Below are 26,791 nucleotides of genomic sequence, written 5' to 3'. Positions count from 1 at the left end.
TTATGACTCCATCTAATCAGCCCAGTATTGTTCCCATTACAGAGTCATATTCACTTGTTTTATGGAGTAATGGTTAAATTCATGTTCTTCTAGTGCACATGTCCCTTATTTGGTTTCTCAAACAGCATTTGTGGCCCATCTCTGCTTCCAAAACTTTGTGCCATTTTTCAAAGAATGCACAAAAACACTGAGCTTGATGAGTCAATTTAGTTGGAAGGAAAACCATGTTCTCCTGGGAATATCTTGTTCTTGGCTTTCCCAAATGCATTCCCTCTTTTGATTTCATTTTGAGAGAGCTTACAAAGGGGCTGTCATGTTCTTTCCCCAGTGATTCTGCATTCATGCAAGAGGAAAGAGCCTTACCATCTTATACTAGATGACAACCCAGCTCTTGCTTCTTTAAAAAGGAAAGGAGTGGTAAATTAATCTTGCATTTTAAAGACTAACAGGAAAAAAGTTATCAATTTTCTTCAAGTTAGAGGAAAGATCACAGATGCCTGACTTAGCAATAAATACCTTGAAGCAGCAGGTCTGGACAATCTTAAGAGGTGTATGACGCGAATTCTTGTTTTCTTTTTAAGAATAGGGGGATAAAGGTGCATTTGCATATTGATATGCATATGGAACAAAGACAAAACCTACGGATTAAAAAAGGGGTACTAATTACCGTTTTTCTTCTTCTTGATTTAGCACTGATGTGGAACATCCAGTGACATTACATGATGAAGTAATCATTAATCAATATTTTTTAAACTATTCTATCAGGACATTTAGCTGCTAAAAAATAATGGGCAATGAAACAAGATACTAGAAGACTGGTTCAATTTTTCATACTCAATAACAGGTAGAAAAGTTGACACCTTTAATACTGCATCACAAATATAGTGTGGTAGATCATTATCTTGACATGGTAGACTTCAGTGTCAATAAAGTTTGTATTTGCAGAATAAAAAGCATTGTTATTTGTTGCTCTTGTTGCAGTGCTATCTTTATCCATTTTCCTCACATAAAACACAGTTTTAATTTCCTTAATCTAAAAAAGAATTGTTTTAATATTATCTAGCATTTTACAATGGATTTTATTGTCTTATCTCCTTCTACCTTTGTCAGCTTTGCCAAATATTTCCTCAGAGGGTTGGGGGTTTTCCATTCATAAATCTTCTGTAATCTGCAGGGTCCAAACTTCTGTCTTTTTCTACATAAACAAAGTGATGTTAACAAGTCAATGGACAAAGACCAGTGCTTTCAACTAGGGTGAAGCTGTTAAGTGTTGATGCCTTATCTTCTTTGCCAGGCAGATATTTACATGCCGGTGTAATCCAACATTGCACAAAATGAGTAATGCAGAGATTCAGAACAGATATCATCAAGGCTATAAATTTATAGAGAATTCAAAACATTAAACACAGTAAAGGATTATGTACTGTTTTACAAAGAATTTCTAAACTGTTACATTAAATCAATTAGTTCAGGGATTAATATTATTTGACTAAGTAATAATAATTTCTGGAAAATGCTATGAAAAATCCATTGAATAGTGCTGTAAGAAGAGAAAGGCCATAATTTTAAATTTAAGCTGTAAAAGATCAGCCCCTGTAAGCCCAAAGTTCAGCTCAGTCGGAATACATCTCCAATGCTTAGGGTAAAAAGCTTAACAAAATGTAAGGGACTGTTTGGTGTTTGGGTTTTTTTCTATTTGTGTTTAATTTTTCCAGATTCTTGTCTTTTACCTAGCATTTCAGTAGTTACTCAGGTCATGACAGATAACTGCACTGAAGGGAACTTTAGTGGTCTGTGACATCTGTCTTTTTTGCAGCAAGAGACTTTAGACACCAAGTACTGCACGTATTCTGTTTGCTTAACACTAAGCCTACATAAGACTTTTTTGCTACTTGTTTTTGAGCGGAACAGGTTAAGCATAATGTTCTGAATATAAGAATAGAGCAGCAGAGAGGTTTATGCATGATATCCAAGTGTAAATTCACCCTGGGATTAGAATGTAGCCTTAATTTTGGTTACACAAATAAGAGGGGTAAGGAACTAAGGCAGAAGTCTCAGAAATTGCATGGGTTATACAGTCGTGAATAAAAGCAAATCAACTTTTCAAAATCATCTGGTTATGAAGTTTGTAGAGTATTTCACAAGCTCTAAGACAGCAATGAAACTTATAATATGTATTGCAATTTTTATCTTTTTCTTTTGTGACAGCATCCTTTAAGTCAGATGATAGCTATAAAAATGAGGAAGTAATATTCCTTTTCGGAAGTACTTCAAAATTTGAACTAGCAGGCCCTTGCAGAATGATACTTCACTAGGTAGTCTTACTGAAGCTTTGGGAACATGAAGAACACTAGGTAATGTTCTGTGCTGATGATGCTTTTCTCCATTTCCAATATACTGGAGACTGAACAAATTCAATTGTAGACTAATTTAAAATCCTTTCTATATTATGCTCCTGGGAAGAAATCTGAGTTGGCACCCTGCAGCCAAAGCAGCAGCTCAGCTGCACTTACCCTGGAAAAAGTTGTGGTGGCAGAATTTGTTCCTCAAGTGCATTGGAGGGATGGTAAGGCATCATGTGCCTGCAAACCTGGGTATTTGGATCTGCTGTAGTACTGAGAATTGAGTTCTCCTGCTGCCCCGGCTGTCACTCATCAGCATTCCTATACCTTTCCACTCAGCACTGCTTGAATGAAGTCCCTGTATTCTGTGGAATTACTTCCTATAAAGTGTGGTTTAACAGAACAGCATCTATGTACATAAACTTTAGACTGATAGAGTCTAAACAATATCTCCAAATTTTTTGGACCAAGCTGACAATTCTTCTGAAAGGATTCATAATGGCAATTTCATGTTGTCTTATTTCAGCAAAACTGCATCACAGATTTGAACCTACTTTTCTTGTTCTTTGATCCTTGATCAGTTGACATCTAGTAATTGCTTTAAAATTGGAATACATTTAAAAGCATAGAATTTTGGCTTTGTATAAAAGAGCTTATCCATTTGGTTCTAAAATTGCAGCACAAATTAATATAATCCATATCTGCACTGTTTATCTGGTATGTTGCTACAATAAATTAATTTCTAGTGCAAAGTGAAATTAATCCTTTTAAATAGTGGCCTTAGGTCAGTTGTCTCGTATCATTAGCATATCCATCTTATTGCTAGGACACATAGGGAGTCATTACCTGGTTGCTTTATATCAAAACAAATTTTAATCAGTTGATGATATGAATGGGTTTTGCCAAGAAGTTAACAAGTACTTAATATATTATTGTAATTGCATGCCCAATGGACTAATATGTATTTATCCCTTGATATTTACATTCAAATGCAAATGAGTATTTATAAAAGCGTAATCTGAAAGATCTGTCAACATTAAGAGCACATCTGAAAGTAAGCTTGTTCTTTCTGCTTCTATTTAGTCATCTGTGACTCTTTGGAAGATCATGTTTCTGGAGCTGGGATCATGTGCCCCCTGGGCTACTTTCCATGTGGCAATATCACAAAGTGCTTGCCCCAACAACTTCACTGTAATGGTGAGGATGACTGCGGGAATCGAGCCGATGAAGAAAACTGTGGTACGTGGTTGAGATTTCTTTGTGTCTAGCACCTGCAGTCACTGAAACCCATGTAGTGCTCACACTAACAGAATTGTGGTAGGAATAGGAAGTTAAATGTTTTGCAGAGTATACAACAGGTCTTTGGCATAGCTAATAAAGCCAAACTACAAGCCATTTGCTAGGAAAGAAGGATGAACCACATTTTTGTGTATGGTATCACTTTATCCAGTTTCATCCCTGTCTTGAACTTGTTTGCATGTGTCATTTTGATGTGTACAAATGGATGCATGTAATCTAGCAAACATCTCCACTGAGGAGTGGTAGATGTATGTGCTAACAGAGTTTGTATGAAGCTTAATGAACTTCATGTGGGAAGCATAACTTAGAAGAATTTTCAAGGTTTTTCAGAAAACATCCATGTCCTGATTTGGGAGAAAACAGCAACTGTGTGAGTGTGCTGTGCAAGCTGTGCTGCTACCAGGCTTTGGGGTTTGGAAGTGTCAAAATCTCAGGGAATACACATGGTCAGGTCATGGCTCCCTTCTGTTTCTATCCTTGCCACCACTGGCCCTGCCTGATGGTAGCCAGGAAATCTAACTCATTTGTAACCTTTACCCCTGCTTGCTACCAAGTAGGGCCAGAGCACAGGCTTTGCACTGGCACTTGCCTTTCCATCCTGCTGATTTGTGAGAATGGCCCCAGCACAGCTGTACTTTGTGCTGAGCAGTGTGTCTCACGCAGTTCAGAGGGTGGCATAGACCTGGGATAGCCTGGGAAAGACCTCCCTGTATTTTGTGAGAAGACAGCTTAGCCATTTGGTTGTGAGCTTTGAACACAGGGAGAGAAAATTGGTCCCAGCACTTTTTATTTAGTGGTATTGTCAGCTTACTAACAGCCTGGTTAGTTTCAAAGATACTCTCCAGAGCTACTGAGCCATGGCAGGTGGGGAAACTAGACTTCCTGTTCCTTGGTAGCTTTCCTGTAGACATGGAGGGCAGCCAGAATCATGGTGCCCTTCCTCACGCACTGCTTCCAGCTCCCTGGGGCCAAGCAGGTGAACTGTTTTCCTATCCCAGCTAGGCACATTGCCATCAGAGCTGGGGGTCAGGAGAGGAGAATTCAGCTGTTAAGTGAAACTTCCAAGTATGCTATGTATAACAAAAGGAATTGTCTGAAGGAAGTTTCAAACAAAATATCATATAGGCATTTTTTCACAAGCATTCTCCACAAAGTCAAAGAAGTTTTGAAAATGGTTGTTCTCGTTGTATGTCTGTGAAGTTCATTTTGTACCTGTGTAGCACCTTATTCTTATACCTATCAAATTTCAGCATTTTACTCCATATGAAAGCCACTTTTAATTCTTATCCCATCATATGGACCTGCAGGTTTTTCTAGTTTTATGTCTTTGCTGATGCCACAAACATACTTTCCATTGCCAGTAATCAAAATTCTGAACCAGACTGGTTCTTGTATTCTTCTCCTGTAATTATCCTGTCCTACAGTGACAGAAACTAACAGTGGTGCCCTCTTCTGTTAAAAGTCCAACCACTGTAAATTCGTTTTTTAATCCATGTTTCATTTCTGTATGGTACCAGAAAGTCTATTGTACATGGACTTGCTGAAAGTGTACAGCTTGATCAGATGGCAATTAGGATATTCACAGTTTTGTAATGGGATGTACGAGACAGTACAGCCTGCAGGACAACTCATCTGCGATATTGAATCCTCTTCTGGGTATAGTAATCCAAGAATGAATTAGCCTCAATTTCTAAAAGCCTGAATTACACAAGATGAAGAGTCATTGTATTAACTTACTGGGAATAGCATGCCATCAGTGTTTTTCTCCTGTCTTGACCTCATATTCCATTTAGAAATGCATGCCGTGTATAACATATTAAGGTCATACTCAGCAGTAATGGTTTCTCAAAAACTTGTGTTGCAGTTTGAATAAAGGAAGAGTTGCTTCCTTGCCTGAGAATATGGAATGTCCTGATGAGATTTTTTCCAATGCCCCTGAACTGCAGTAAGCATGGAGATCTTTGTGGGATAGGTCTGTTTAGCTCCCAAGGCAAAGAAACTATCGGCTATTTTTGTTTGCTGCAGTTTCTCAGGACCACGTTAGTATCCTTGCCTTATTGCAACGTTTATATCCGGTTCCTTCCACTCTTTTTTTTTTTTTTAATTTACAACTGGTTTTCAGTATAAATCATTGCTCCAGCTTACAGAAAAGCAATTAAAAATTAAAATATTCTGCTGTAGTAATTGTTGCATGCAGTACCATTGGAAATTTTAATCTTATCCACAAGGTACTCAATTAAGTAGCTCAACTGTTAAATTCTTGCACACTGTCATCTTGCATAATTTGAATAAGAACTCGAAGGCTGCCAGTCTAAAACATTCAACCCAACATGTGTGGGGATGGAAAAAATCACCACAGACCCTGAAAGGAACTGGGAAATGTTAAGGTTTTTCTAATACATGTATCTCAAACAGAGCTTCACCAGCTGCTTTACTTATGATTTCTTAAGTAATGATAAAGCACCACCTTAAACCTACAGAAAAATTCTACAGTGAAGACTTGCACATACCTTATGTACAAACTAATAGCATAATATAAGGAAACAAAGTAAAAATCTGCCATGGACAGTGGTTCTTTCTGTGATGGAAAGGACCATGCTGATGAAGAAGAAAAGATAAAAAACCAAACACTTCTTTTGAAAAAACATAATGCTGCTGTTGTGGGTAGGGGGGAAACAACAACAACAAAAAAAAACACCAGGTACTCTAAACATCAGAAAATCCAAAGTCCAGCTGCTCAATACAAGCCCTTAAGCATACTGAACACTAACAGCAACTGCAATTACTGAAATAACCCTTTTAAGAAACATCAGTGAATGAAACAAGCAGAGAGGCAATCAGTGTAAAAAGCACATGTAGCTCTTCTAAGAGAGTTACTTTATAAAAGCCTTTAAATGCCCTTGAAACAAAAAGTAAATGGCATCAGTACAAAAGAGACCAACATGATAGGAACCTCTGAATGTACTTGTAGAGAGTCACTCCATCTTGTAGCAGTTCTGTCTCTACTTTTTTAATGAGTGAAGTTCTCTCGTTCACCCTTTCACTCCCATAGAGATATTTATTGTGGTAATCTTTGAGAGGATTTGCAGTATTAGTCCTGTTTAGTGTACTTCATGCTCGGTAACAGCAAAAGATGACTAGAAGTATTTCAAACTAAACTACGTCCTCACTGAGGGATGTGTTTTCAGATGTGCTGTAGTCACTGTTCATATCCAACCTAGGCACGTAAAGATTGGCTTCATGGTGCGTTCTTCAAATCTGATTCTTCTTTCACTTCCACCATGCTGGGTTTCCAAAACTAGTAAAATACTGTGTGTGATATCCTGATGAGGAAGAGCTTGAGGCAATGTAAACTGCAGTAAGAGGAGAAGTCTAGCAATTTATCATGGCCAAAGTGATGGGAAGCTTTTTGAACTATCACTAGATAACCTTAAATGTGCATGGAAAATGCAATCTTACTTTTTGAACTTGAAAACATAGTCCATCAAGAGTAGTGTGTGCCTCTGCAAATTTGTCATGAATATGATGTTTTTAAATAAAAATTATTTATTTGAAGTTCCATACTTTGTAATGGAGGCTTACGGGTTTGAGGATTTTCCTTTTTTAGGCTTGAGTGTGGCGGTAAATTTTTCCCTGCTGCTCTGCCCCATGCTCACCCTTTCTGAAGCACCAAGTTCTCAAAAACACTGAGTGCATGGTTGAAGAGTTCAGCCTATATCTCATATTTTACTTGAAGGTTTTTTTTAATCTGTTACCAAAATCAAAATGTATGGGGGAAAAACCCCATATATATACATATAGATATAGATATCATTAATATATATATATATCAATTCCAGCATCCTTCTGTACTCAAGCTCAGTCCTACTGAAGACTGATTTCAAACATAATGGTTTTAGGCTGTTTTTCGAAGGAAGAGCTTTACCTCTTTCTTTACAGCTGCAACACTTGATTCCATAGCTACTTTCTGTTTATAGACAGGAGGTTAGAATATTTGTTTACTTCATTGCTTTTTAAACATGAGCAAGAAGGATAAATACCAGGCATAATCATGCATTCTGCTCACCTAATGCTATGGCAATGTTGACTTGGGAATAGTTCCTAAAACAAGCAGAGTTATTTCTTACATGGAAGACATTGCTGCTACAATGTTAATGTATTCTAACAACTCTCTAGGCAAAGCCCTTTGATGCCCAGTGACATAATAAAAGTGCCAAGTACATATTTCCAAGTACATATTCATGGAAAGAAGCATTTTGGAATCTCTGCTTTGACAATGATGCTTAATGATAAGCAAAGCTAAAACTAACAGTAAATAAAAACATCATTTGATTAATGCAAAACAAAAACAACAAAACAGTAGCATTTATGATGTAGCTTTGCATGGAGTCCACACGTGGTTTGTTATCTTAAACTGCGTGTTTGTTTGGATGAGCAAATTCTGGCAAATGAAAAATTGCAAAAACATATGAAAAGTTAAATCATAACAAAATGTACTCCACAAATTTGGACAGAAGACAAGCAACATTGCCAGTAATCATCTATTTTTCAAAATACCAACTATCTGAGTAGCTTTAGACAAAAATATTCCTTGATCTGCTGCGTAATTAAGTATTTAAGTTGTAAATCTTACACAGAAGCACTTTATTTTTATTTATTTTCAATTCTCTAATATGCCAACAGAACTCAGGGCTGAACTTTTACCCTAGATAAGGGTCAACTTTCTCTGAATATTATTTTCCTAGTATTACATGCAGTGATAAAAGTGTAATGCTACCAGCCTAACAATTTTTTGTGTAATTACCTCTTCTAGATACACCACTGAGTCAGTTATTTTGTAGTCCTATTATGCTAATTACAAAGTTAGGTAAAAATTCAAATGCATTTAAATTTTAAATCTCTGGGAGATTAAATCTTTGTTTTTCTTGAGTAATATTCCAAGATCTCTGTTGAACTGTCCCTAATATTCCAGCCATTCTGTTTGATAGTCAACATGATTTGTTCCTCATAACTGTAAATTAGCTGTATGTTAATATGATAACAGGTCTTGGGGAGAAGCCTTCCAGTAAATTGCAGTGTAGCTTACCTCAAGTTTTATGTTCCAAAGCCACCCATTAGCTCTTGAATTTAGTTTGGTACAAAGTTGTAAGTGGAGAAATATGGAAACAATGAGATCTGAAAAGTCACTCAGCTTTTCTCCTTTCTGGACTTTACATCCTACCTGGACACTTTGAAAGCCTGTTTCTTCTACGTGTTGAAGTCAAAGATTAAGTCCTACTGCTTTTTCTCTAATATATTCAGCACTATGCATCAGCATCCTTTAGTTAAAGGTTCTGAAAATCCCTTGGCTGTAAAGTACAGGTGCACTCATTTCTTTATAAATATGCCTGCTTTCAGATTTTAAAGTTTTTTCCTAACTTCCATTAGTGTTTGATAGTACCCAAACATGCAGTCAAAAATCTATGTGGTTGGTTGATTTATGATGTTCTGTTCTAATTTAAAATGCAAACAATAAGACCAATATGAAACCTTCAGTCACACCACCCAGGCTTTTGACAACAACATGTCTTGTGAAGCAAGGCTGAGCCTGATGAGAATTGACCTCCACTGACTTCACTAAAATCAATGGAAAGGCTTCCGCTGTCTTTAGTGAGCAAAAGTCATAATTTACCTAAATTAGGAAACTAATGAAAAGCTCAGATGTTTTAAAAAAAATCCCCAAAACCACAATGTTTTTTACTCATGTGTTAGCTTTCCAAAATAGTACTGGATATGACTGTTTGGAAGCACTGCTCTAGCAGTGATTTTCTTTCTTTCTCTATATAAGCTGAACAAATCTAGATTGTGATCTCCTACAACTTGTCACAGAAACAGGAGATACAAAACACAGCACCTTCCCATGCAGTCTGTGACATCTAAATCTCAAAAATAAATGTCTTGATTCTTCTTTTTTTAAAACTGAATTGGGAATTGAGTAGATATGGTTTATTCTTTGTTTAAAATTGCAGTTACTGCCATTTCACACTCCTGAACAGCTCTGATGCTCTGTTTCAGAACTGATTCTTGGAATAGGGTCTTCATTTATTACTAGTAAATCTCTAGAGGAAATGGTTATGTGCAAGTAACACAGGTGTAAGTTCATATTTAGGATTGGAAGTATTTAAACATAAGAATTGTTAAAAATGCAAATATCAGAATTCTTATTTATTTCAAAACCAAAGTCAGGTGCATTGAGTCTAATCCCTTGTACTTCTGTAGACCAGATTCATTCACTGTGAATGGGGCATTAAAAAGGTAGTGACTACTGTTACATATTTGACTACCACTCTACTTACTAGCAATAATAAACAGGCAATGGAAGGAACACCATGCTAGGGTGTTTCATTTTATCTTTTTTCACAAGCAGGGTCTTTAATTATGTAGAGTAATGGAACAAAGTAGTATGAGCTATTTTGAGAACATAAGTTTCCTTAGTGTTTAGAAATTTGTCTTCTGGACAATTTTGCTGATAGTTCTGCAAAGCTGATTTTTTGGCAGGTAGGCAACGGTTGTAAGTGTGTCTGCATTTGTTTTTTAATCACAGTGTCATAGCCACATTTTTCCAGTACAGTGAAGCGAGAACAGGCATGCAGATTTAATTTGTTTCTGACTCTCCAGAGGAGTTCTTCACTGGCTAAATGTATGTGCCATTGTGTTGCACCCAGGCCTAAAAGGTCTCCAAACAAAAGGCAGCATTCAGCTCCCCAGTGGTTAAGCTCAGTTATAGATGCTCGTTAAGCTCTGTCTAGCTCATAGGCTGGAAATCACAGAGGTTTCTGAAAGAACTGGAGCAGGGAGCGGCTGTTTGAAGTCTTGCACCTATTTACCTTTAAAAGCACAGGCCTCATCTGTTCCTGTGCGCCACACAGTCATCGGGTGACTGGCTTGCCTGATTAAATAAGTTATAACACACCGCTTCTTTTTTTTTAAAAGAGCCTATAATAAAATTCAACAGGATGAAAGTAATGACAATCTATATAGATGTCATGCTGTTTTCCTATGCGTTTCTTTGAAGGTGTATAAGCTTACAGAGATTGCAGTTCTGTAGGTTCATCAAATCATATTCTAGATTCCCATAGCAGAAATCTGCACTTCTGTGGGATGTTTCAAAACACTTATATAAAAGTTATATGCTTTTGAATCACAAGATTGCTCATAAAAGGTGAGAAATTTCAGGTGAGTTTCCCATTTTTGCCTCAGCACATTGCAGAAGGGCTTGGTGACTTTTTATTTCAAATTAATACAAATAATGAAAAATTCTATAGTTAGTCTCAGCTTTTCCTGACGTGGCTTTTTTTTCCATCATACTTAGAATGTGACACTTAAATGCATGAGACACCATTCAGTTTTGAGCTCTACATAGTAAATTCTGTTTATGAAGCAAAAAGAAAATGCTTGGAAGTCTGCAGCATGCTCAAAATGTAGTAAATATTTGGCAAAAGATCAGATTTTCAAGCTTCAGGGGGAAATATTTCATATATGGTCAAATTTTATTGTCTGTCATTGCCATTCATCCATGGTATGTGGGCACTGTAATAATCAGGTTTACACTGATGTGCAAATAGCAAGTGGAATAGCTTTGCTGAGGTTCGGGGGGGGGGGGTGTGGGAGGGTGTTGATTTAATTATTGAGATCTTTGAATATTGTTAATAACTAAGAGGAAATTTTGCATTTCACTGGACTTCTGTCTCTTCTGTCCCTGATAAAGGGACTTTCAAGCAACTCAAATTTTTATAGATGTATTCATTTCTCTGCATAATAATCCATGAAGACATGGCCAACAGAAGGCGAAAGTCGTATAGATAACGTCCTGTTCACAAGTTTACTAAATAGGAGATGCATCTTTAATTTAGCAAAGCTGATTATTTCCTTGAATCTGTCACTGAAAAGATTATTCAAATCTGTAGTTTGTCAGGATTAACATATTCTTTCTCATTTCTTTCCCATCAGAAATAGTAATTGACAACTTTTAGCCAGGAACAGTGTATTTATCTGTAGTTAGATAAGTCTAGTTTACAATTACTTATTTCATTTATCCTGTGTGGGGGAAGATTTCCTGATGCCTTCTTTTCTCAGATCTAATTTTTTACAGAAGTGCAGCCAACAATCTATTTTAGAACCGGCTTGGGAAAAAGCTATTTCTCATCTGAGCTCTACTCCCCCAAATGATAGATTTGGGATTTCAAGACCAGTACTATTACCAGTCATTCCTTAAAGTGTTTGGAGAACCTCGTCTCGACAGAGGTAAACAGGTCACAAACCTATCATATAAATTCTAAACGATCACAAAGTGATTTACAGTTCTGGCATTAGTGCTTCACCAAATGGTTGTACTAAATATAGTTATTTGCACAATATGTTCTTCTGGGATTCGACAAAAGAGTTTGTATAAAATAAAGACTGTCCCAGGCTTGGGCACAAACCTTGGCCCAAAGCAAACATTTTTGAGGGTCAGAAAACTTCCAATAACTTGTTTTATTGTGTTAAAATATGCCTTTGGATTTCTAATAGCGGGAAAATCAATGCCATGAGAAAAAAAAAAAAAAACAAAAAAAACATTCTTCAAAATGAACTGACCAGAAACTTGACAACTGGAATGCTTCCAGTACAAAATAATCCATCTTTTCTCTTCTCTGTGCTTTTTTCCCCTTTCTCTTTCATGGCCACCCAGAAGTACACAGCTGCCTCTTGATTTCCTTGGAAATGCTGGTAAACTTCCCCTTCATAGTGAACTGCTCCCTCATTCTCATTTATGTAGGAGGCACTGCTCATCCTTTTTCTCTGCAGATGTGAACTACAGTGATGGTCACCTCTTGCACATGCTTTGTCACCCGGCAAAGCATTTTAAAAATACTAAAAGGTGGAATAAAATCTCACCTATCCATTCTTCAGTGTCAGAAGCTGGGAAATGCAGAAAAATTATACTTTTTATGTTGGCTTACTTTTTCATTGGCTTACAGGAGGATTAGAATTTGTGGCTTTTAATTATATATTCAGAATCTTCAGATAAATGGTTAGCTGTCCAAAACTCTATGAATGTAATTATGAATTGGAAAGTAAAAAATATTTTGAGATTGTATTCCTGACTGCAAAATATTTATTCAGTATGATTATGCGCCAAGTATAATCTCATTTTCAATACATCTTGATAGATTTCTGTTAAAAAATTCTCAATGAAAGATTCCTTTCTTCCATCTTACCTCTTTTGCATACATTGTATTCTGCATTGGTTTCTTCATGCTTCAATTGGTGGGTCCAGTCTTGCAAATGAAAGTCAATGGATGTGCTCCAGTTAAATATTCAGAAACAGTGACTGGGGAAACCTTGTTACAGCACTAACCACAGGGCAGATCCGCTTGGCAAAGGATCTGTTTCCATCACTTCATCAATTACAGATTCCGTTTTGCAGGTAGTCATAAAAATGAACTTCCAAGCCCTCAAAATAGGCAGGAGCAATATTGCTGCAGCTTTGCCAACACCTTTCATTTTGTCCAAAATGTATTAGGTGGCTTCCGAATATCTGTAATGATCTAAACTTGCAAAACTGTTATTGGATCAGAGCATACCAAGTGCTTTTGAGGAATTTAGTGAAATGGACTTAAATGCTTTCTCTATCTGGGAAACTAGCATTCTTGCAAGACATAAACTAATTCACCTTAATTTCTGAGAGAAAAAGGCACTTTTCAAGTCTGTCTTTTACTTTAATGGAACAATTCCTGAAGACATATTTTTGTTTCCTTTGAATCTTTTATCTTTTGAATTTATGCATAAAAACCTAATAACTATATAAAAGATAGTTTGGCTGAAGTTACTTAATCTTTCATAATATCTATTAATCAGCTCTTCAGATTAGGCAGCGAAGAGGCAGGCATCTCTCGTAACAGCTCCATCTGCTGACACTCCGCAGGCAGGCTTCAGGGGATGCTTTCAAAGTAATTTCTCTACCTAGCTGAGAAAACAACTTCAATGAGACAAAAAATGAAACATCATTTCAGAGTGGGAAAAGTTGCAAAGAAGTAAATGCATTTATTTCCCCCTGGCTATTTTGAAGCCTACATATATAGTAGTAACGTTTATTTGAATATAAAGATTTATAGAGAAATATCCATGAGGAATTGTATTTAAGTTTAAACAATTACCACATGAAATTGGTAAGGAGGGAGGAGTGTTACTTAGACTATAATAAAGACGAAACAGACTAATAAATATCAAAGCAGAGCTATCCTCAGAGTTCTCATATAGATGTTGTTTGACAGTAGGTATCTTTATAAAGTAATGGTTTCAATTATCACTTGTGGTTTAACTCACAGATAGTGGGTGACAATCAAAGGAGCATTTCTGCCACTGGCACATATTCATTAAATGAGATGCTTTAAACTTAAATGGTATTGGTAAAGCTGAAGAACGTTCAGAGTTGAATTAATGAAGCTAAAATTGGATCACAGCTTCTGAAGGAAAGTTTTGGGGTAATCTCTCAATATCTTCTTTTCCTTCTGTGTTTATTCCTGCCCTGTTTTGGAAGCGGTTACCTGATCAGTAAATTTACTGATGTATGGCAGTATGTGAAAGGCTTCCAAGAAGTAGATCTGTAGTTATTTCCAGCACCCCTGTATGTGGAAATCCCTATTCGTGGAAAGAAACTGAAAGACCTACACTTCACTTTTTGCCTATATGGATATAAACCATTCTGTGCTAGTACATCTATACATAGTGACCAGACTGGTAATATGTAATACTTTCTTAAGAGGGTGAACATTAAGCTTAACTTAAAGATACTCACTTGAATATGTTACACCACATCACCCATTCTCTTGAAAAGCAGTGATGATTTGGCCTTCATCTAGATTTTCAGGAAAGAAATTATAGGCTGTGATAGTGTGAGAGAGCCATCTGAAAGAAGTAGTTGGAATCGTTGTAATCATTTGAGTTTTCGTGGACTAAGTGAGAAACCTGCATGTTTAAGCAGGTAGGAAAATATGGTTTCTTCTCATTTTTAGACTCCTACATAAACAAAAAGTTCTGAAATGAAAGATTATATTATTTTGGTGCAACTGTCACAGAAAATGTTGAAGGTATAACAAGCTGTTACAACTATGCAGTTCATAGTCTCTATGTATGCATGTGATTAGCAGAGGTGTAAAAATAAAGTAATTTAATGGTCTATGAGATGTTCTGGAAAAAAAATTATTTAGATAAACCTTGATGTACCTAAATTTAGTGAAGGTCGTTCTATCTTCTATTTCTATCTATTTCTATTCTAATGTGACTTCTATTTGTGGTTTGCTTATTTGTGTATTAGAGGACTACAATGGATGGTCTCTACAATTTGATAAACATTATACAAAGGACAAATACTATCAAATGAAATCTCTGTATGCATCTCAGACAAAGACACCCGAGTGCTGTAAGTAATTACAGATATTACTTGTGTGGTTATTACTGATGATTTCTAGAAAGAAGTGCACTTCAAATATGCTTATCAGAAAGAGAAATACATGGTTCAGTTTCATTTATAGTAAACCAGAATTTACCTCAGATGAATAAATGTATCAAAGCTAATTTCAATTCCATTTAGAGTGATTCATTTCCTGTAGGAAAAGTGTCAAATACATGCAAACTAGGAGGGCAATATAAATGTTATCTGAATATATCAGTGCTGCTGTAAAGTCCATGAAACACCCATCTTTCAGAGTGAAATGAAGGCAACATTCCTCCAAATCACTTCTTCATACATCAAATGACTCTTGCAAACGCCCTCCACTTCTGTGGGCATTTGTCACTTTTGGATGGATTTTCTGATTCTGTTGTCTACCATGAGCACTAACTTGAAGTGTAGAAATAGGGTGAAAGGGAGCAAAGATTTCCTGACACATTTTCACCCTGTTTTCACTTGGACAGAGCTATGCTAATTCTAGTAAATATGAGGACTGTATAACCTAAAAAAGAGACACAAAAAAAAAAAATCCATGCCAGAGTCCTGTGTATCAAGCCTAAAACTCAAGAGCTTTTAACAAGCTTTTTTCACAGAAATCAGGATGTAACATCATTTTTTTGTGTGTCCCTTTATATTTATTGTTAGGGTTTCCCAGATCTGAATCAATTATGTAAAAACAAGTGCCTTAATTTCTGTTCAACACAGCCTTGTATATCTGTCTTTTTTTCTATTACACCTCATTTCACATCCCATCACAACACTCATCCCACCTTTTGCCATGACCATATTCTTGTTCTCACACAGTGGCTGGTGCTGTGCCAGCAGAGTGTACATGCCAAAGGCTGGAGATCTTCTGTGATGCTGCCAAGTTGCGTGCTGTCCCATCAGTCTCTTCAAACATAACCATAATGTAAGTAGAACAAAAAAGTAGCCTCTTGCTCTGTTCAGGATTGACTACCAATCCTACAACATTTTCACAACTACAGCCTTGTAATTATGACAGACAGGTTGACTCATCTGGTGCTTGTGAAAGCATAATGTGTGTCTGTTGATAAACCCCTTAATATCTTAAGCACAGATTCTTCCTGCACAAAAGAAAAGGAACTAAAAAACGCTGTGTGAATTGATTGTTTCGTGTTTGTAGCAGTGATTGTTTCATGTTTGTAGCAGTGATTGTTTCATGTTTGTAACAGTGATTGTTTCATGTTTGTAACAGTGACTTGAACTAGCAACAGTTTCAAGAAATCTAAAGAAATCTTCAAAATAAATGCTTCCTTTTATGACACAATGCTTAAGACCTTTTTCTATGATCTTGGCAATATTCCTAATCTATGTTCCTGCCAATAATCAATATCCTTGAATACAGTGGAACTACTTACTTGAGCAAATCTTTTTCATTCTCATTTCATATTTCTGAATATGCCATTCTTTAAAAGAATTTAATCTGGGTTGGGTCATTATACAGACCTGTATCTGTAGGTCAAAATTTCTGAAGAGATCAGGGAATGTTGACTTTGCTCTTAATTTGCACATTACTGTTTGAGAAGCTGTTTTCTGTGTGACGAGTAGAAGGCACTTCTGTGTCCTTACCTGAGGATCTTCCCTGTACTGTAGGGGTATGAATCTTTCTATTTGGTACCAGTTTGTGTTCATTTGTGGCTGACATTCTCTTTTTTGTGTCCATGTTCAAATACCGCAGTACTTCATAATGAAGGCTGATGTGGAATGTCAAATATATATTTAAACTGGCTGTTGGTTCAGGGTCATCAAAGACTTCAAAAATAATGACTAAGTTCTACCTATAGAAAAATCAGTAAATTGGTTCAGCTGAATTCAGACTAGACTCTCTTCTAATCAAAACATACCCTGAATGATTTTGATCCTCAACAGGACACTTGAGTTGATGGCAAGTGGAGATGGGGGCATGAGGACACACACACTGGGAAATGAGCTGTCTATGTATTTGAGATTTGAAATAAATCTGTGGTTTAATATGTAGTCAAATCTTTTTAACTCTCAGATTTAATTATAATTTTGTCAGTTGCTCTGGGGACATGGAAGAGTAATTTTCATGATACAGTATTTGGCCTACTGCTTAAATAGATACAAATATTCAGGCAGAGGTAGCATATTCAGATGCTTTCATGTTGCTTTTACTAGTTAGCAGTATAAAAGCTGCTCTTACTGAGTAATAGAAGTGGTAGCACTGTAGAAAGCTGGGAGAGTAGTTTTACTCTGTGCATTCGTTCCTACAGGTCTCTTCAGAGGAATCTGCTAAGGAAACTTTCTGCTGACACTTTCAAGAAATACCAAGACCTTAAATATCTGTAAGGAGTGCTTCAATTTAATACATCTATTTAGTGTCTTAAATATTCATTCTTCCTCATACACATACACAGAGCTTAACATTTAAGTGAGAACTGTCAGTTTCCACACCAAATTCTGTTTTGTCTTACCCCTCATTTAATTGAGTAACTCATTTGGCTACACATTACTTTGGCTATTTGGCTAAAATAATTTGATTTGACATCTCTCATTTGCAAAACCATAATTTCTGTATATTCTGTTTTGTATCAGAAGAATGCTAAACTTTAATCATGTCTGCAGGAAGTTACTTTTATAATAAACAGTAATGAAAGTAATTTAATCCATATATTCTGCAAGACAGAAATCTTTAAACTTTAGCTTCCCATTGTCTTGGGATGCGCAGTCACATGGTGCTTTTTTTTTACTCCTAATTATGTCTGGTAACAATCTGATAACACCACAACTAGCCAAATTGTTATGTTTTATCATGTCTAACATATATGTTGTTCAAAAATCATAGCCTTTAACAAGATTTCTTTGTATAGAGCTACTGAAAATCAGAATTAAATGCAAAATTTAGTAGGAGTAGGGCTCGTATATCACCGATTCAAGACAATAGCCCTTGGGAACTTAGAGTGTAACTGTTATGGAAAGTGTGCTGTACTGCAGCACCATCTCGTGTTCACAAAGTTAAGTGCTACTATGACCTTACAGTCTTGAAAAAAAAAGGGTCAAATTTCTTATTGCTTTTGAACAGGAATGCTTCTGGCTGCTTTATTAACCGTAACTCAGCTAAAATGATTTATACTTAAACATTAACTAGAGACTGTCTATAATACTTAAACGTTATTTGAAAAGGATTTAATGTTTGCAGTTGATAAATTTTTTTTACTCATTATTTCATCAAAGGAGTTAGAAGGGAAAACTTAGTGGTCTTTAGTTTACAGATTAGTGAGATTTGTTTTACATTTTTATTATATTATCATAAAAATTCAGCATTTTGAAAATTCTCTTATCGTATAAATAAAAAAAATTCAAAATATATTATCATTTGATGTTTGCCATGCAAAACTTTGCTTGTAGTAGTGTTCTGGCTAAACATAAAGATCAGGAGACACAGGTGAGAACTTCAAGGTTAGGGCCTAAACCAGGAGGTCACAAACAACCACTTTATTGAGCATCTGAAGCAAACCAAGTTTTCCTTTGAATGAGATCTGTAATTCCTTTTAAAATTCCTTTTAAAACATCTAAGCACTCTTTGCAGCTGTAGCTGTGAATTATTATCAAATTTAAGGTATAACAACTTTGACAGCTTCTTTTCAAGTATAATGTAAATTCAGTTTAGTTGATAGATTTCTACTGGCTATGCTTGCTCTGACTTTGTGTGCTTGGAGAATTAACTGTTGATGGTTTTGTATCTTCTTAGGTATCTTCAAAATAATAGAATCAGAGCTGTATCTGAACGTGCTTTTAAAGGTTTATTCAACTTGACAAAATTGTAAGTATTGCTTTTTGAATACTTAAGTAAAAAGCAGCAGGAAAAGCTCCAAGAGTTGTTATGGAAGTCTCTCTCTTATTTGAGACAATGTTTAGGAAGTTGCAAAAAGGTCCAAATCTTTAACTCAATGATTGGATTGGGAAAGCATTGATAGATTAGGACTAAACGTTGACTAAAACAAAAGCGAGAGCATGTGATGGCTGAAAACTCCTTAACATTACATTTTGGTTTACAGAAGCAAACCAAAGTAACTAGTATCAGTAACCAAAAGAATGCTTTCAATTTTGCAGCAGCTCTTTGAAAAGTGTTTCTAGCTTTTAAGGAAAATGCTTAGTGAAAGAGACAACACATATATTGCATTGTTTGGTCCAGCTTTTTGCTCCTGCAATGTTTTTAAAACGAAAAATTTAACTTTTTCACCTCTTATGTTTCCACCACACAAGTGTAGTTTATTATCTGTTATTTCAGGTGCTATTATTACCTATCCAGACTATTTATACCATCCCTCCCCCTTCTTTTCTCAGCCTTTCTTTTTCCATGATTCTGGTATCTACATTTATGATTAATATCCTTGGCAAAGTCTGAACGTGATCCTGGGAACATTCATGGAACAAATCTGTCCAGGTTTAAACCATGACAGAATCACTCTGCAGAAGAAAACTAGGAAGGGCCGAAATATGACATAGTGAAAATGTTTAGCTTGCTGTGTTTTCCTATAGATAAAACAAAACATTCTACATAATTGCTCCAAAAGTCCTCACCAGAGAGAGTTTCACCTTGCTCTCAAAGAAGGGCATGAGAATTACTATAATCAAAACAATAATTATGATTCATTTTAATTGTATTTTCATAAATTATCAATGGGAAAAAAAATCTGAAGACCAGTTCTCATGCATCTGATACTAATAAATCTCTCCATTTATCTTTCTTTGGTCTTGTTTTAGATACTTGAGTAACAACAAAATATCTATTTTGAAGCCTGGTGTCTTTGCAGATCTCCACAGACTTGAATGGCTGTATGTTGTTTTCTTATTTTTATGTTTATTTTCCCAAGGAATAATTGAAGCAAGGCAAAGAAATATTTGGATTGCTTTCATCGATGTGCATAACAATATTTTATACTAGATAATAACTAAGGAACTCCTGTTACATTGTACAGGGTAAAAATTCAGCTGACTGGAGAGAACAGGAACCAGTTCTTGGGCATTAATGGCTCCAATGACCAATGACTTTTAAAATACTAAATAATGTTTATTAGTAATTGCTTGTTACAAATCAATACATAACTCCACTACTGTAAAACAGTAAAAAGAGATATTTTTGAGGACAGTTCTTTCCATGTAAATACTGCTTGAAATATGCTTTATTACTGTTTTTCAGTCAGATGAAAATGAAACACTAGTTCCATTCGGTAAAGTTATTCAAAATAAGCAAATAATGAGATGCTTTTGGAACTGAGGCACTGCCATAGAGCACCGTTATGTGGTGCTGCTTTGTTTTCACAGATAATCCATTCAAAATATCTTGAGCTAAGAATTTCAAAAACTCGCAGAAAGTTTTTTCAAAATCGAAAGCAATTATTTGAATTTTTATTATCATTAAATTATTCTGAAAATAAATTAATTTGATTAATAACCCGACCTGCTAAGGAGTAGTATGTTAATTTTTTAGTGCTTTGAATGGACATGTTAAGAAATCCACTTCAAAGTATGTTAGTTTTTATCATCTGTTCAGCTTAAGACTGCAGTCAGTTATCAATCTGATACATGCTTTGCTGTAATTTATAGGATAATTGAAAATAATAGGATAAATCGGATCTCTCCATTAACATTTTATGGACTCAAATCACTTATTCTCCTGTAAGTATGGAATAAAACCCAAAAGTTTTATTTTAAAAGAACAAAATGGACAGTTATATATAAAACCTTTTTATGACTGTGCTTGCTCACCTTGGAATGCTGCCAGTACACATGCAGCTTCTTCTTGCCACAAGACAAAATGTGCTGGAGTAGGAGGATTTTGGCAGCAGTGGACATGCAGTGTCTGGAAAAGTAGAGGGAGAAGGGTGGGAAAGATGGTAAAAAGATAATATCACTGAGAGGGCAAGGAGGTGACAGCTGCAACCATGGGTGCTGGTTGTCTTCCAGTGCAGGAAGCAGGGGTCCCACGGCCCTGTTCAGAACCCACTGCTGCCTGGTCCAGGCCTAAAGACAAAAGACCATCTTCCCCTGTGGCCAAGAGGGAAACCTCCTTCCATATTCCACTTCCTCTGTCACCCAGAGGAGTTACACGTTATGACTGAATAGTCAAAATATTTGTATCGACTTGCTACCTTTTATTTAAATGGCTCTGAAGTGAACATCTTTACCTCCTAATTAACAAGTCAAGGATAAAATACCACTCCACAGAATGCAAAAGTAAATACATAAGACACCTGAATATTTTCTATATGTAATTTTGGCAAATATAGCCAGCTATACTATTTCTCTTTTTTTTTTTTTTTCAGAGAGATGATGAATAATTCTGTTGCTCATTTGCCTGATAAACCTCTGTGCCGATATATGCCAAGGCTAAACTGGCTGTAAGTCTACCTTATTTCACTAGCAAAATACTACTTTGTTGTCTTTGTATGGCACTTCTATGCCACATTTTCTAATGGAGCACTGGATCTTACAGTGTGCCTGCTGGGTCACTGCAGGCTTGATAACCTGAAGTCATCAATTAAGTGTGCAGAAATATTCCCACCCTCTTCTGTGCAGTCATGAAGTTCTGGCAGTGTTTTTCTTCAATTACCTTAGAATAACTGCATGAGGTTTTTTTCAGTAATTGATGTTTTGTTTTTATATCCCAGAGACCTTGAAGGCAACCATATCCATCATGTAAGAAATGTCACTTTCATCTCCTGCAACACTCTAACTGTACTGTAAGTAATAGATTATGTTAGCTAGCCAGAGTGAGATATGCTTGTGCTGAACAGTCAAGTGATTCATTACAGCTACTATAAAAGTTTCCCAAGTATCATGCCTATTTAGATCTCAAGGACATTAAATGAAAATGCTTGGGTTTAAATTAGTGCCATATAGAACAACCACTTTTTACATTTACAGCAAAGGTCAGCACTGATATACACTGTTCACTGGAGCAATTTTGACTGATATTAAGATTTAGAAATTTTCATTCAAACTTTTTGTTTGGAAAGGAGGCCAAAATCTCATGATAAATAGCAGCAAACATACAAAATACATAGCTTGTTCCTTCATTTTTAAGAGTTTGATTGGCAGGTATGTTGGCTAGCTCATCACTTTCAGAATACTCCCCAAACCCCTTCCAATTTTTGAGAAATCAGTAGGCTCCCCGGTAGCTGTCACTTTCAATTTTTAATTTGTGAAGTGCTCATACGTCTTGGCTTTCCCTTTCCTTTTACAATACAGGTTGTTCATTTAAGCTGTTCATTAAGGGGCAAGCTCAGTGGCACATGAAATAAGGGTGAAGGAAAAGTTGCACAGCCATGGGCCTGTGCCTGTGATGTGGTTAGGTTACCTAATCTTCCATCCCTCTTAATGTTCCTCCTGCTGTCAGTCAATTTATACCAGCTTCATATATGTATATGTGTGTGCATATATCTGCACAAACACCTGTGTGTATAAGCACCAAATCTTACTTATCAAATGGTAAAATGGTAGGCTTCTAGATCTGATTAGCTTGTTAACTGAATTGGGCAAATTTTTGAAAATGCAGAGAAGAGAGAATTTTTCACATCTACAAAAAGTTTTCTCCAAACCCAAAGTGATGTGCAGAAGTAGCAACATAAGTTTGTTTTATTCTTTCAGGGTGCTGAGAGAAAATAAAATCAGCTCTTTAAGTGAAAACAGCTTTTCTTTTCTCCAGATGTTGGATGAATTGTGAGTAGACTTCTTCTTTCACTTGTCCAAGTCACAAAGTTTTGTAATTTATATTGCAAATATCACTTACTATAAATTCTGTTTCATATACCATGCTCTGGAAATAGCACCCGTCCTCAGGTTTTCTTTCTATATATTTAATAGGAAGAAATAGTTAATAAAATACATACTCTCTATCAATAACATCAGGAGTTTTGCTCACAAGATTGTTATTTTCTCTGAACAGAATAATTTTACATTACCACAGCCTAACAGGATGTGTGTGCTTTCCTTATTTTAGACCAGTTTTCCAGCTTCAGGCAAACTGAGGCTTTTTCTTCTCTGTCCACTGTTATTTGGATGTATGTTTGGTGAAAATAGGGAGCAAAGTAGAGAACTAAGAGAAAGATGTGCTGGTTAGTCCATGTAAAAGAATTCCCATCATTAAATCATATGTTTAATTTATTTCAAAGTTCCTACAAGCCAAGTTAGGGGTATTTTCTTTCTTTTTGATGTAAATAAAATACTAATAAATTATGGATATAATGGCATATCTGAACCAGACAAAAAGAGATCTGGTGGATCTAGCTTCCCACCTTGTTATAACAGCATTCATTTATAGTTCAAGTTTCTGATAAACTATATGGTAAATACTATCCTATTTGGCAAATAGAATAAAACTTGTGTCTTCAAATTGCAAAACTGTTGAGTAAAATTACTGAGTGATAAGAACTTACTGTTTCCAACCTGTGGTTGTTTCTGCAGAGATTTGGCTAGCAACAAGATTGAATCACTTCCTCCATATATATTTAAGGATCTAAAGGAGCTTTCACAACTGTAAGGTTTCTTCATTATTTTTATTATATTGAATCATATATTACTCATTTGATATGATACTTTTAGTCATGAATTCTCGGAAAGAGAAGAGCACATTGTTTTTATGCCTCATTTAAGCCTTGCCTTAAAAATACTAATCCCAAACATAATCCTATGTAACATTTTTCCCTGAGTAGTTTTGTAAGGGATGTGTATTTTCATGTCCCAGAAGATAAGTTCAAATTCTACCTTTTTCTAGATCTTTTTAGTATATATAAAGTCGCCCATGCTAATCATGAGAAATTGGTAATTTTATGGGAATGTTTAATGCGATATCAGAATTTGGCTCTAAAAATAAATTATAAACGTGTAAGAGCATCATACAGGTGCCTAGTTTGCAACCATTTTCTTCCTGTGAAAGAGTTCCAAAAAGCATAAGGTTTTTATAAAATGGGAAAGTCAGCCTCTGTTTTTCCAGTATATAGGCAAATGCTGCTGGAAAGTCCCAGTCTTTTTCACATAATCTGAAAGATGTACTAGTCACAAAATTGTCCAGAAGAGAGGAGGTAGTGTGTGGATTAACTTCTTTTTGTGTTTTCTCAGCATTGTTGGGATCTATCACAATACACTAGGGCAATCGTGTGTACAGCTGCATTTACTGAGTTTGCTCATTTTAGTTACAATATCAAAATGAAAAGGTAAAGAACAGTTATAGGGAGAAGAAAAGGGAATGTACCTAGAAACTCTTGCACATGAATGATTAAAAAAAAATCCCAGACTTTAGCAACTAGCAGAATCAATTGCAATTTATTTCTAACTACATGCAGTTCAGCTAGGTTCTTCTACTCGAAAGACAAGTCCAGGAAGTTTAATAACTACATATTGCTATAGTCAAAAACTTGAAGCATCAGGCTGGGGGAGGCAGTTTTGCTTGTGTGTGTATGTGCATGTGGCAATAGCATGCCTGTGAAGTGTCTGACTAGTTTTTCCACTGGCTTAGCATGCTGAATAGCACTAAATGAATGCACCCATTTGCAGTTGTAACTGCCAATTATACAAGTCCTTCCTTCAGGACTGGAAAATCAAATGGATTACGTAGTTTGACTTTATTTTTAGAATAAGCTGTAAGGAAGATGCACAAAGTTACTAATGTCTATGTTGTGTTTACAGGAACCTTTCTTACAACCCCATCAAGAAAATACAAATAGACCAGTTTGATTTTCTAATTAAACTCAAATCCCTGTACGTATCAAGTTTTTATATTTTGGCTGAATTTTCTTTGTGGTCATGCACATTTCCTTCAGAAGGATATGATTCAGAATATGTTTTAGAAGGTATTGCCCTTGAAATAGTTTATAGTTATGTTGATGATACCTAACAATTTAAGCCTAAAAAATAATTACTAGCAATAGTCAAATTCTCCTTCCTGAAAATACCAGTTTCATAATTATTTTTTTTCCAACAAAAAGAGATGATAAAAACATCTTAGATAGGGACATTATCTTTTCTGCTATTACAGGAGTAATGCAATCCTTTTTTGACCTTGCATAATTTGTTCACAGGGCTTAAGGGTCATATTGGGGCTATAAACACCATGGCAGGTACCATTAGGATAGACGGGAATTATAAAGAAATCTGGTATAAGTACAAGTTTGCAGACACACTTCCATTCTTACAGGCTCTACTGCTAACACCATGAAAAGAACAATGTAAACCAAGTATGTTTCAGCTGCCCTGTCAGAGCAAAACTTTAACAAATCTTTTAAAAGAGTTTAGCGGATATTTTTGTGGGTACACTAACACAGCAGCTCTAACTGGAATTCTGCCAGCAGAGCTCTTCCTAAAACTGCATGATAGTGCAGTGACAGCCTTGCAAATCTGAAATTAGCCTGTGGTAGATTTAAGTACATCTTCACAGGCCACTGTACATCTGCAAAAACCAGCTTGGTAGACCAAAGCACTGACTCTTGTCAGATCATAGAATCATGGAATAGTTTGGGTTGGAAGGGACACATAAAGGTCATCTAGTCCAAAGCCCCTGCAGTGAGCAGGAACATCTTCAATTAGATGAGTTTGCTGGTAGCCCTGTGGAACCTGACCTTGAATGTTTCCAGGGATGGGGCCTCTACCACCTTTCTGAGCAACCTCTGCCTGTGTTTCACCACCCTCATTAAAAATAAATAAATAAATAAATCCTTATATCCAGCCTGAATCTCCCCTCTCTTAGTTGAAAACCATTACCCATTGTCCTATCCCAACAGGCCCTGTTAGAAATACTTGTGGAGGTCCAAAGAAAAGATGTTTCCTTGGATGCGAACTTAAAAGGAGATTATGATCTGACCCCTGAGCTGTAGCCAGCAGTGAACATGCTTTTGTAGATCAGTCCAGCTTCTTCATAGTGATTTTGAATCCAGTGGCCAAATTCAACTATATTTGGTAAATAGCTAATGACCTGAAAATACTGAATCTGTACAAGTTTCATGAGAATAAGCAGCGGAGAACAGAAAAAGAATAATTAATCACCTCACTAACAGTCAGGCTACGGCATTTACTTCATCCATTTTTTAACACCAAAGAACTTGTACAACAGAGTGGCCACAACCTTCCATGTTTTTAAGTTAAGAAAGTATTTAGATTTTGAGATAGATCTATAGGAAACTATGTATTTCAGTTTGTAAAAACAAAGCAGTTTGTAAAACACCAGTTGCCTCTTTGCTAGTTTGAAATAGTAAGAATATCTGGGGAAACCACACCCTAAGATTCTTTGCAGTTCAAATAAAACTAACAAACTCCCATACTGGGGATTTTTTCTTATCTCCTAACTAAACTGCCTACCAGCCCACAGCAAGTAACCAGTAAGACTGGTTCTTTTCTCCACTTTTGCCTAAATGTGCTCAGAACTCCCATGAATATTGCATTCAAAGCATCGAACAGTGAATTCAAATAAGGCTCCCCACACAGAGAGCCAAAGACCTCTGACCAGTTGCACATTCAGCCAATGGATGGGATGGACTGGTTGGACAAGGCCAGGTTGGACAGAGACTTGGGCAACATGGTCTAGAGTGAGGCATCCCTGCCTGTGGCCGGGAGGTTGGAATTAGATGATCTTAAAGTCCTTTACAAACCTAACTATTATATGATTCTATGACTGGAAGAATGCAGAAACTGAAGTTCT

The 26,791-nt window shown here is 36.1% G+C and overlaps 1 protein-coding gene across 3 annotated transcripts in view; it reads left to right on the top strand.

Moving 5' to 3' along the window:
* Nucleotides 1–3,440: 3,440 nt before the first annotated feature.
* RXFP1 (relaxin family peptide receptor 1) overlaps nt 3,441–26,791 on the top strand; it is a 30,825-nt gene continuing 7,474 nt past the window's right edge. The window contains exons 1-12 of one of the 3 annotated variants that reach the window (XM_013128998.3): nt 3,441–3,581; nt 14,980–15,084; nt 15,919–16,024; nt 17,370–17,441; nt 18,848–18,919; nt 19,864–19,935; nt 20,707–20,778; nt 21,426–21,500; nt 21,771–21,842; nt 22,750–22,821; nt 23,566–23,637; nt 24,787–24,858. In XM_013128998.3, the coding sequence (XP_012984452.2) occupies nt 3,470–3,581; nt 14,980–15,084; nt 15,919–16,024; nt 17,370–17,441; nt 18,848–18,919; nt 19,864–19,935; nt 20,707–20,778; nt 21,426–21,500; nt 21,771–21,842; nt 22,750–22,821; nt 23,566–23,637; nt 24,787–24,858 (974 nt within the window). In that variant the 5' untranslated portion in view covers nt 3,441–3,469. The remainder of the gene's footprint in view (nt 3,582–14,979; nt 15,085–15,918; nt 16,025–17,369; nt 17,442–18,847; nt 18,920–19,863; nt 19,936–20,706; nt 20,779–21,425; nt 21,501–21,770; nt 21,843–22,749; nt 22,822–23,565; nt 23,638–24,786; nt 24,859–26,791) is intronic. The other 2 variants (XM_013128999.3, XM_013129000.3) reach the window with 2 other exon arrangements.

The sequence above is a fragment of the Melopsittacus undulatus genome, chromosome 7, assembly GCF_012275295.1.
Source record: "Melopsittacus undulatus isolate bMelUnd1 chromosome 7, bMelUnd1.mat.Z, whole genome shotgun sequence".
In the NCBI taxonomy this organism is placed as follows: Eukaryota; Metazoa; Chordata; class Aves; order Psittaciformes; family Psittaculidae; genus Melopsittacus; species Melopsittacus undulatus.
The sequence above is the reverse complement of the archived record's forward strand: the minus strand, read 5'-3'. Positions and strand labels throughout refer to the sequence as shown.